This window comes from Epinephelus lanceolatus, chromosome 14 (assembly GCF_041903045.1).
Source record: "Epinephelus lanceolatus isolate andai-2023 chromosome 14, ASM4190304v1, whole genome shotgun sequence".
Taxonomy (NCBI): domain Eukaryota; kingdom Metazoa; phylum Chordata; class Actinopteri; order Perciformes; family Serranidae; genus Epinephelus; species Epinephelus lanceolatus.
The window spans coordinates 14,707,821-14,720,155 of record NC_135747.1 but is presented as its reverse complement, the minus strand read 5'-3'; the positions used below and the strand labels follow the sequence as shown (position 1 = coordinate 14,720,155).

General features: G+C 39.4%; 1 protein-coding gene across 8 annotated transcripts in view; it reads right to left on the bottom strand.

Annotated features, from left to right (window-relative positions):
- lrp1bb (low density lipoprotein receptor-related protein 1Bb) overlaps positions 1-12,335 on the bottom strand; it is a 339,312-nt gene that overhangs the window by 62,762 nt on the left and 264,215 nt on the right. For all 8 annotated transcript variants that reach the window (XM_078174387.1, XM_078174384.1, XM_078174381.1 and 5 more), the window contains 8 exons: positions 12,133-12,255; positions 8,006-8,125; positions 6,956-7,084; positions 6,416-6,538; positions 4,836-4,976; positions 4,412-4,599; positions 2,805-2,988; positions 2,627-2,712 (listed from right to left, as the gene is read on the bottom strand). In XM_078174387.1, coding sequence (XP_078030513.1) covers positions 2,627-2,712; positions 2,805-2,988; positions 4,412-4,599; positions 4,836-4,976; positions 6,416-6,538; positions 6,956-7,084; positions 8,006-8,125; positions 12,133-12,255 — 1,094 coding nt within the window. The remainder of the gene's footprint in view (positions 1-2,626; positions 2,713-2,804; positions 2,989-4,411; positions 4,600-4,835; positions 4,977-6,415; positions 6,539-6,955; positions 7,085-8,005; positions 8,126-12,132; positions 12,256-12,335) is intronic.

Genomic DNA, 12,335 nt, shown 5'->3' with positions numbered 1-12,335 from the left:
TAACTTACTTAATGCAAAATATTATCCCAGGTAATCACATTCCGTGCTGAGCCAGAGCCTGATGTTGGAGCTCTAAATAACCACATCGAAAAAGTATAAATTAAGTAGGAGAACAGAAACAGAGCAGCTCTAAAATACATTCAAAACTACAGTGGCAATGTTTTTTAAGATAACTGTCAAATTTGCTAAAAACTGTCACTAAATCCACACAGTAGTACATAAGACAGATAATCTGTGAAAAAAATAAAAAATGTTCCTCCTCTTCCTTGTAATGCTAATTTGCTAGAATCTACTGGGGCTGAAGGAAAACAACCAATTAGAGCTGAGGAGTCTCTAATGCAGCTGTCAATCATGTCAATCACTGCTCGTAAACTGCGGCGGGAGGTGCTTTGTTCGTGCTCAACTGGTAGCCAGAGCAAACTTTCTCACTTTACAGCATAACAGTACACTAAAATATGTTTCTGAAAATATTTGAGGTGAGAAATAAGTAATGCAATAACATAAACTTGATTCATATTTGATCTGCACTGCCTAGTTTGACCACAATACACGAACAGTGACTGACATCACTGACCGCTGCATTAGAGATTCCTCGGCTCTGATTGGTTGTTTCCACATGTTGTGTGTATGTACAGTACTACTGTGTGGATATAGTGACAGTTTCAGCAAATACAACATTTCTTTTTAATAAAGGTTACCAATTACAGCTTTAACGGGTTTAAACAATATGTTAGAGTGATATAATAATACTGCGAGTAACTCGTGTATGTGGGGGGAAGATAAATTTATGCTAACAGCAAAAGCATTACAAAGGGAGAATGGATCAGCTCATTTTGAAATTTACATATCATGAACATATAGTCTGAACAAGGTATGTAATGGCATGGTAGAGTGATTTGAGGTCAGTGAAGTATCCACCACCACTTAGTAAAGGTGTGTGCATATTCCCCTTTCTAGCTTCCATTAATGGTAACATGCAGTGATTAAAGGGAGTTGTGGCTGATGAGAACTCCAGTACAGACAGTACATAGAGTCGAGAGGTTAATACGGCTGTGAGAGGAGACTGTAGGATACCCCATAGGTTGATTTACAGTAAATCACAGCCAACCATTTGTGATAATCAACAGCCAGATTCAAACATTGCCCGGAGCAGCTGTGAGGGGACCTAGGTATGATTGAAATAGCTTTTCCATGGGGTCCTCTATAGGGTGATTTTGTTCTCTGCCAATCAGAATGGCCAGTTTCCTTTGCCCATGTGATGGGGGCTGGGAAATAATGATGGACGGCGAACATCTAATTTAAACGGAACAATATTTTACAAAGGTTGTGCAGTATTTTCAGGTTTAATCACAAAACTTTGCAGTGAAAATTATTACTTGAAACTGAGGAGTACAATGACCAATGCACAGATTTTTTTTTTTTTGCTTTGCCCAGTAATGCTGAATGTCTTTATTTGAGATGATACATCATTTTCAGTGAAAAGGGGGCTTGTGTAGCTGAATCAGATGCTTCTCTGACCAAGGATAGCCGACATCAGAGGGTAAGTAGACTGGAGCATACTGACTGATTTGAAGCAGGCTGCAAACATTCCAGCATTTATGCCTTTTTTAATACATAATTTCGTTTATCTATCATAATGTTACAACTTTATCCAAGGACATCACACAGCTTACATTTTTGTTTATCATTTCTGCAATTCAAAACATTGCATTAAGTATTCAATAAGGTATCACTGGTATTATCTTCTGATGCTCCCTGCAAAGGTACTGTTTCCTCCACACATTTAGCATTTGGCAAAATTACACTGTCTTTCATACAACACCTATTTAAACACATACGTCCTCAATATATAGCTGACAGACTGTGTACAAGAGGCAGGGAAGAATAAGAGGACAAGATAGTAGTTTGATTATCTGTGGATGCCTCTTAAAATGCTCTGAGAGTACAGGAGATTTGGACAGGGACCTTGGTTGGTGCTGATGTTTGCCTCATATTACCTACTTATGTGCAAGTTTTACAGCTCTAGGCTTAAACCTTCTAAACTGCTCACAGCTGCATTGGGGCCGCCCAAATAATTTCAAACATGTTTGAAATTATTTGTGGAGTTATTGGAATTATTTGTCCTTCAGGCTAACGTTAGCTAGCATACTACTGTTGACAGATATTGAAACTGACAGGTAAAATCTCACCTCCATTTCTTGCTGAAAAATAGACGACCTGTATTGACAATTAACTATTTTCTCATCCATACTCCATACTAATTTAGCCTTCTATTTTTGTTTTTTTTTCTCACTGCAAAGCATTACTTGCACCATGTCTCTGTTTTTTTTAACATCTGCTTCACCCTAGGATCATTTGAGGTGGTGCATTCATGCTCCTCCTGGCATAATAATCTTATAATACTCTGTAGTGTGTGATGCACCATCATTTTCAAACCTTGTAGTGTGTGTGTGTCTGAGATAAGAGAGATCATCTGTGAAGTTTCTTTTCGTATCTGCATGATGCAACTCCATTTCAAAATTGGCTAGGGTTTTAAAACTCCTGTAGTTGTGGGCCTGGCTTTAGCAGTGTGTCAATCTAATAATGGTGAACACTTGTCCTCCTCAGATATGCAGATATTGCTCACCTGTTTTAGGATGGTGTAATTTGAGCCATCCACACTCAGCTTCCGGATCTCGTGGTGGTCAGCCATAATGAGAAAAGGCTCTTCAGCTAAAATGAGGAACATGCAACGTCAAAGGGCTGATGGGACTTACAGTAACAGACTGAAACTTTGCAAATTAAAAGATGAAAAATCACCTGACCTGACAGAGCCTTGCATGTATTGGGGTTGCGCTCCAAGGCTTCATAGCCATCCACACACATGCACTTAAAGGAGCCGTAAGTGTTGATGCAGCGCTGGCTACAGGGAAGGACGGTGGAGCATTCGTCAACATCCACACACGTCTTTCCATCATCCTTCAGGTAGAAACCAGGCCAGCATTTACACTGATGATATAAAAACACAAAAAATGGTAGAGATTTAATCATGAAGGTAAAAAACATGCAAGACAAGACTGACATTCTGACACCCCCACTTAGCTATTAAAAAGTTAATTATGAAACAGATCATTCAAATTCTATGTTCTGACTGGTGTAGGCATGTCTGAAAGACCTTGAGTTCTTTTATTATACAATGCTTCACTGTGGCTATGTTATATAGGCAGTGTGCTTAAAGAGGATGTGCCTGTACAGTTATTTTAGATCAGTCAGTAACAGCGGACAATATATTTCAGACTCCATTACATTTTTCTCAAAGTACTGAAGGTCAGGAATGAAAATGTTTCAAAAATCTAACATCAAACATATATGATGACATCAAAGCCGTGATATAGACATACTATGCTATGGCTCAAAAATTCCATTGCATTTCAGTGACCAGCCCCCCCCCCCTTCCAAAAAAAATAAAAAATAAAAACTCAAAGTGCTTGTATCAGCTGCTATGGACCCACAGCAAATCCCTTTCTTATCCACAGTTATAACCTTGAGGGCCTTTCTGCTGATCTCCCTGTTCAGGCCACAAATGGATGAACTAAGGGCCTGCATTGATGTGCTCTCTGTCCAGCTCTGCCCCTCATATGACAGGGAAGAGAGGTTTTTCTGTGCTTTCAGCCAGTTTTCTGATGCAGTGAGCACCGTCTTATGGAAGAGTAGGAGAGGGGAACCCAGGAATGGAGGAATAAACTGCAGCAGGCTGACAACAGTGACGGCCACCGGAGCACTCCAGCGGACGTGGCCTTGACCTGGATTCAACCCTAACATCACACGCCACCGTTGCCAGGCACTGCACAATCGCCCGCCACAGTGAGGGAGCACAGAGAGTTGTTGGCATTTCATTAGACTCTCCTTACAGCGATGATCAAGGTTATCCAAAAAATAAAGGAGAAACTAAATGTATGTATGCTCTCCTTTATCTGTTTAATTACGTGCAAAGTTAAGCTTGATACATTATCAGTCATTTATTATTAATGCCCACGCTATTAATAATATTACCTGCAGATTTCACCTGATACTAATGATACTGAAGCTTAGAACTGTGGGTCAGTTAAGTCTATGAATTAAAATGTCAGACTTTAGTGATTTAATAAATTGAATATTATGATGCCACACACAGTCACACTGTAGGAAGTAGCAAACATTACAGCTGTGACTCATATTTACAAATGAACACTGCAGTGCAGTGGATTCACTGACATTTGGAGAGGTGACAAGTTCGTTGACTATGTTTTTTCCATATTTTGCCATGTTTCCATCTGGTTTAAGCTTTTGCAGGATGAATTGGGCTTTAAGGACCAAGTGTAGCCAGCAAGTAATTCTGAGAAAGAATGGACTTTCAAGCTACTGAACCATGACTAGTCCTCTGGTCACTTACCTTGTATCCCACAGGAAGATCTTGGCAGTCCTGTGTGCACCCACTAACTCTGCGATTCAAGCATTCGTTCACATCACAGTTCCTCTCATCCGATCGGTCTCCACAATCATCTCTCCCATCACAGAGGTTCCCCTCCGAGATGCAGCGACCATTGGAGCACATGAAGAAGGAGCCATTGCACAAGCTTCCTAAAAAGAGCAAGACATGACTGTCACTGGCACAATGCCCTGTAATTTCTCAACAAAGTTGGGGGATGTTTTTGACCTGACAATGGATCTAGACAGATTAATTCCTTTCAAGGAAGCTCTCCTGGTTTTAGCGCCTTTAGTTTCCGCCATATGTCCCCGCCGATTTTCCTGGGCGAGTGGTGCTGCTGCTGACACTGATGAAGAGATTCCAGTAGCGAGCCAAACAGCAGTCTTACCTGCCGCCAGACATTTGAGGTTCAGAGGCAGTTCGTCAGAGTGGTCGGGACAGTCTGCATAGCTGTCACACTCCCATTGAGAGCTGAGAAGACAGCGGCCATCCCCGCAGCGAAATTCCTCTGATCCACAGGAACGATACACTAAAGAAAGAGAGATTGACACTTTTTCAGTGAGTTACACTTAAGCTCAGCAGTTACACAACTTCAGTTTAGGGTGTGACTTTGGCAGTATTACGTGCAAATAGTGACAGATAGAGATTCTTATGGCCATTGTTCATACTGCAATAAACGAGCCTCATAGTGTGTATGAAGTCATTGCTGATGAAGAAATCAAGCCATCTGGAGGTATGATCATGTGCACAGCTGCTTTGGACTATATTTCAAGTACAGTATAAATGTTTCATCAGCTTAAGTCATCACAAATCACGGCTGTGACAGAGAATTCCCTCTAGTTGAGGGACCAAAAGTTGTACATGCCCAAATTAAACCTTGTCATCCATACTTTCATAAGTCACAAATCATAACATCAGACTAAATAACAACAGGGAGCTGACACTGGATGTTAATAATAATAATAATAATAATAATAATAATAATAATAATAGTAACAATAACAACAAAAACACCTTATTAACATAAACCCAGACCAGTTCGGAGGAACATGGTCTAATCTATAATAAACCAACCAATAAATATCAAGACATATTATTAAGATATGATTTTATTTTATTTTCCTTTTTATTTTTAAAATATGTTCTTATTTATTACTTATATACTAATATATTGAACATGTTCCATCATTTCAAACTATGTTTTTCTAATTATTCAGCATAGAAAATTGGCTAATGTTCACGGAATGCAATAACAATATAACACACTGCCCTTATTTTTTTATTTATTTATTCTTTTCATTGTGCTTATATTTAGTATTTGTGGTCTCCCATTGTGTCTTTTATCAACCTTCCCAGTTGCCAGACAAACATGGTGTACATTTCTGAAAACCACAGATTTGTTACATTTGTATCATATTTTATTATATCAAAGTGACGTAGTATATGAGCTGACTTTGTCATCAAGAGGTGGAGGAGATGGTGGATGGCCTGACAGCTATGTGAAATGGCTGCCTAGTCGCAAACCAATATTCAAGACCAACAAACAACAGCAAAGGTTGTTTTTTGTTGTTAACCAATCACTATGTTTCCAGGCTCTTTTGGCCACCAAATGTGGGTGTTACAAGCAAAAACGTGATCTTTTCTTGACAATAACCAAGTGCTTTTTGTGCCTAAATATAAGCGCACATTAACCGCATAAAATTGAAACATTAAGAAAAGTAAAGTACATTCTCTAGCACACTGTGGCCCCGCCTTTAAACTGAACTTAATTCTGAGTTTCAGTTCATACCTTTTAATACCTGTCTACTACCACAGAGAACCCTTTTATCAAAGAAAAATGTGCAAATGGTCAAATGATATAAGTAGTACAAGGAAACAAGTACACCATTGCTGTTTTTTTGGCATAATGGCATAATCATTTGCCACTGGTGAATATCAAGAGCAAAAGAGCAAAGTAAATCAACTTGCCACATTCCACTGACTCGTCAGACCCGTCTCCACAGTCGTCGTCATGATCACAGACGAACCGCTGGGGGATGCATGCTTTGTTGCGGCAGCGAAACGAGCTGTCATCACATGTGTTGTTGGGTGCTAATGTATGAACATAAATGGTTTCAAAGGCTCATCAATAAATAAGCTTTTCTTTCTAAACAAGGCATGGCATGCAACATGTGTAACGTAAACTTAAGTGAGCTTCATGCTACTCCTCTGGTCTCTGTGTTTTCAAATTTGTTCCTATTTTTTATGCTTGAATCAAGAAGAAATAACATTTGAATGGTCCAGGACCAATTTGTAGAATCCAAATTACACTACTAAGAGAAGAGTGCAATTGTGCAAAAACTAATAAAACTTGCAAAGGGATTTACCCTTAGGTGTTAAGTGGTTTTCATGTTCTGTGGGCTATTGATTTGCACAATGAAATTCTACAAAGTGTAAACATGCACTGATTAATTCTGACTTTCTTTTATAAGTGCAGCGAGCCATTCAATATGTTAAACTAGAGTTTACCACAGCCAGCTGCAGAAAGTTCATCACTCCCATCAGGGCAGTCCCTTTCACCATCACAGAGCCAGCGTTTCGGAACACAGGCATACGACCCAGGGCAGCTGAACAGCCCTGGAGCACATGTCACCGAGCCTGAGAGGAAAACAGGACCACATGTTCTATTTCAAAAGCCAAGGAATGCAAATGGTCAAATGAACCACAGAGGAGAATGAGTACAAACGACATTGAACAGAAGCAGATGCATTTTGTTTTGTTAGGATGGTACCTTCTGTTATCAGTGAACATTTACCAGCAATTCTAATTAATAAAATCACTTTTTCTGCCCTTATAGTTGATATCAGAATATATTACAACTCATACAATAAAGTTTTTGGTTCTGGTTTTAAACTGATACCCCTTTATGACCTAAACAAACTCTAATTTTCATTGTGCAGCAGTTCCCTTTATGCAAGCTAACAAATAATGACTGTGCTGTTGTAAGTAACAATTATTTACTTGAATTGTGTAAGTCAGCAATACTCTCCGATATCTAAGGGCTGCCCTTTAAGGAAAAAGAGAGCAGTAGAAAAAAATGGTTGCACTGAGAAATAAAGGTTAATACAGAAGTTCAATTAGGCATGTATAGCTAAAATGCATATCTTGTTTTTGACAAGAATTGTGCCTGGGAAACCTTTGGGCCATTTCATTAATATTTCCTTGACACTCCATTATAATCCAATTACACAACCAATGTTCACAGCAATTCTTGTCTCTTTATTGTGGTTGGATTCTTTTTATTTTATTCTAGAATTCATTACACACACATCTCATTTGCCCATTGAAAAAGCTGTGCCTCTTGGGCCCCAGTGATGAAAAATTCTATTTGCCTCAGCGCCCACTTGAATCATCAGGAATGCCTGCGGCCTCATTTGTTGTCTCATTAAGATTGTTTCATTTCTGTCCATTCATTTCCAGCTCTGCTAGGGGAGCACGTGGAGCTGTCATGCGTAACAGATCAGATGCGACCTTTTACGCCAACATCAGATTTCTTATGACATCTGAAAGGGCACTAACCACAGATCTGCACGCTCTCGTCCAGGCCATCCTCGCAGTCGTTCTCCCCATCACACAACCATTGTTTGGCGATGCACTTGTTCTTTGAGCAGGCAAACTGGTTCCACAAGCATGACGAGTCTGCAGAGGGCAGTGGAAAAAGAATTTCAATGCCATAAATCAAACAAAGTGAGGAGGAAACAACAGAAGCGGCATGCCCTATAGAAGGGGCAGAGTGTTTTTAATCAAAATACAACAAGTGGGCTGGCTTCTATTTGCCCCATGGCTTGCTTGTTTTTCTCTATTGTTTTTCTGCTTAGCAGCATGCATGGGTGTAGCTGCCACACAGAGGACTATAAATATATGTTTTTTCTTTTGTCTCACGTAAGAAGATATTTTGATGAATGCTCCAGGTTTCTGTGCAAGGAAGTAAAAATATCAACTGAACACAAATCAATTGTCTAGACTATATATCTTATCAATATCAAAGGTTTATTTCTTCTTATTATGTTTGATGAGTAAATGTGCTGCTCGAGGTGATGAGAAACAGTTTGGTGTTAACTAAGAGAGCACTCTGCTGATCACGGTGTATAAGCTATTGTGTAAAATGTGGATATATTCATAATCTGTGCTGAGTTTGTGTCACTGAGCCACCCACTCTCCCTGGGGAGTCCTTCTGTGGTCTCTCTCTCAGATGTCAGGCTTGGCAAAGTCTGCCAGAGCTTTGATGAGATGTTGAGAGAAGGAAGGGGGATGTGTGCTCCAGGTCATACCACAGCGCAAGGAATTATGGATCAGGAGGGAGGTGAGGTGGGGGGGCTGTCTCTCACACTGCGTTGCTTTCCTTCCTGTCAGACTTTGTACATCACACCAGCTTTACGTGCCTTGATACGATGATGTAAGATTAGGATAAGATAAACATGAAATGGCTAAATCTGGAAACCATGATTATCCAGACTTTCTGTATGTGATACTAAATTTGCACTTCAAATGCTGCTTCTACAGCTGCTTCAAGTGTCTAACAAAATAGCAGGTCTGCAGCACATTAAATGTATCAAAGAAAGTCTTTCATGTCTCATTTTCAATAGTGTTTCACACAGTAGAAAAGCGCATTATGCATTGTGAAGTGACAAATGACTATTTCGTCTAATCAGATGTGGAATTTGAAATTTCTGAAATGTAATGACATTTTCCTCAAACCACTTTTGCTTCGCAGTCAGATTATCAGTGGCTGGAGCTTTTTATATGGTAATTAACTCAGAGGAATGGGAATATTGTCTATTTGTCCTGAAAAAGCTATTCAGAACTTCTCAGAATCGTGGCATAATTCATATCAGCTCTGATATAAGCACATTTGAAGCATGGGATGTTATCATTCCACACAGGCACAAATGACATTTTTCGATAAAGAAATGGAAATGGTGTTCATGTGTTATGCATCTCTCTAACAACATTCATGGCCAATTTACAAAATACATCAGCTAACTGGAAGAGCATTAAATATGAAAACTGGATTGCGCTGAATTGCCTTCCTCTATATGCTGCAATTGAAATGTGAACAAAGGTGCTGCTTAATTATACAGGAAGAGCAAACCAGACAAGTAAGAGATCTGCAACATCTGAGTCAAACACTCTCAAAGGAAAAGACATGTAAGTTCTATGGTCTCATTTAATTTGTGTTTTTTCCTCCTGAAATCCGTCCCTGGTGTCATCAGTCCTAAACTGGCTCATTTGGAGGCAAAATAAATGACACATAAACAAATAAAATTCCGCAGCCATGTGAGTCTGTACTTAGGCACAGCGGAGCTTTGAGCTAAATGCTAACATCAGCATGCTAACATGCTTGTTATGACAATGTTAACATGCCAATGTTTGGCAGGTATAATGTTTAACATGGTCACCATCTCAGTTATTCTGCTTGTTAGCATTAAACACTAAGTACAGCTGACATCTATGGTAATGTCATTAGTTATAAATGCATTTGGTCATAAACCAAAGTACTAGACAAATTTGACCTAATGATAACAACTTCAGCGATTAACAAGTTTTTACAATCCATCCTGAGGGGCACATGAATGTGTGTACCAAATTTCACAGTGATCTATCCAATAGTTATTTCGAGATTTCACTGAAAAACCAACAGATGTCACACTCATGGTAGCACTAGAGAAAAAGTCAGAGAATCACCAATTTCAGTAGGATGCGTCGCCTAAATGTCTGTACAAAATTTTCCACAAATCCTTCAAGGTCCATCATGTTGAGATATTTCACTGGATAAGTGCATACGAAATCACATTATTACATTATAAGGCTCAAAACACCTCTCTAGCATGTTACTACATGTTCCTAATTTATCTAATGTAACGATAGGCTACGGGTGCTAGTATCACAGTTGAAATTATTGGCCTGTTTTATTCATAGAGCTCATAGTAAACACAGCAATCACAGTTTAGGCAAGGGAAAGAAAAGGTTCCATTCCAAGAGAACAAGTGACATCTATGTTCATCTAACAAAAATGGGTTCAAATAAAAGTAGTCTGTCTTCGTAACGAAACCAGAAGATGCATAATTGACCTTTATAGTGATCCCAAAATCACTCGATGACATTGTTTTAGATGTCAGTGCCTATTATTATAAGTATGGCAGTATTCTTTACAGACAAGAAGAAGAGTAGCTAAACGCATAGATTGATATCTTTTGGTCACTGTGGTTACTTTCACAAAATTTTGTGGCAATCCATGCAACAGTTGCCAGCAACTTCACCAGAAACTACAAATAACTTCATGGTGCTGCTAGATATGAAGTCAGTGGATCATCAAAGTCATAAGGATTCATCCTCTGGAAAACATGAATGTGCAAAATACATAATAATACACTGAATAACAGTTCATATTTTTCAGTCTGGAATAAAGTGGTGGTCTGACTGACCGACAGACCAACATTGCCAACCATAGCGCCACTGTTGGCAAAGATACTAAGAAAGAAAAACTGTTGAAGGGGAACGCAACAAATTCCTCATCATGTTTGTGTGGATGTGTGTGTCTGTGTGTGTGTGGTGTGGGATGTGTTAGGTTTCAATAATTGTAAAAGTTCCATCTCCCTTACCTTACAGAGAATTGCCTGCTCCAAGTCTGCACTCAGATGACAGCACTAACTGCCGACTGCTTCATGACTTCTTACACTCTAATAGGTAAACCATACAGTCTCGACGATACAATAGGCTGACAACTTAAATATAGGCAGCCAGTGTTTTGACACTGTGTGTGTGTGTGTGTGTGTGTGTGGACTAGTGCATCAGCTCTAATTATCTTGTGCATGTGATGGTGATGAAGCTTAACAGCCACTCTGACCACCTACATTAAAAGCACCCAGTCCGTTTTGCTTTGGTGCCAAAAGCAATGACACGTGAATGGGTGCGCGTACGAGCTACTGGTTTTGAGGGCAAAATTATATTAATCCATACCATGACTTAATTATGGCCCTCCTATTTAATTGGAGAGATCTTGACTTTGTCGTGGTGAGTTCTGCATATATTAGCATGGATCAAAGCCTAGATAAGAATGCACTTGCTGCCTCTGGTGAGGGAAGTAGAGGAGTGGCCTTGTAATGTGTAATCCTTTCATATGTCGCCACTTTCTACTGAAACCATATTTCCATCTTCACTGTAATCGTTTCAATGACTGATGGCTCATTAATTAATTGTTACACTGGAAGTTCTGTATATTATAATTCAAAGAGAGAGGGGGAAAAATGTGTGTCCTCAACAGCCTCACTCTAAATTCAGGGTTGGAATTAGACTTTCAAACAAGCAGCAACACCCACTTGAGAAATCTCAAACACACAATAAGGGGGTGCAAAACAAAGTGAATAAAAATTGCCTTATGGCATGATAAACAATCATCTCTTGTCTTTCTGTCTCCTCCTTATATACTGTATGCAATATTTGTTGCAGGCCTGGATCTATTCAAATGACAAAAGCATTACAACAAATAGCTTCTTGTTAATGGAAAATAAATATCCTTCCAACTGCCGACAGTGTTGTGTAGTGCAAACAAATACCTCATCTATTTCTACCCGTTAGAGAACAAAACATCATTTCAGTTTATTGTGTACGAGCTCTTCCATGAAGGGTAAGATTTGTTGGTTTACCACACTGGAATTCATCTGCGCCGTCTTCACAGTCTTTTTGGCCATCACACAGCCACACGCTGGAGATGCAGTTCCCACTTGGACAAGCAAAGTGGCCCTCTTCGCACTTCTGCCCATGGGAAACTGGCACGAACAACAAAACCAAGTCAGTCCTCTGGGCATTAGCAATGATTGAGGTCATTATCTTTTCCTAAGCTCTCTGA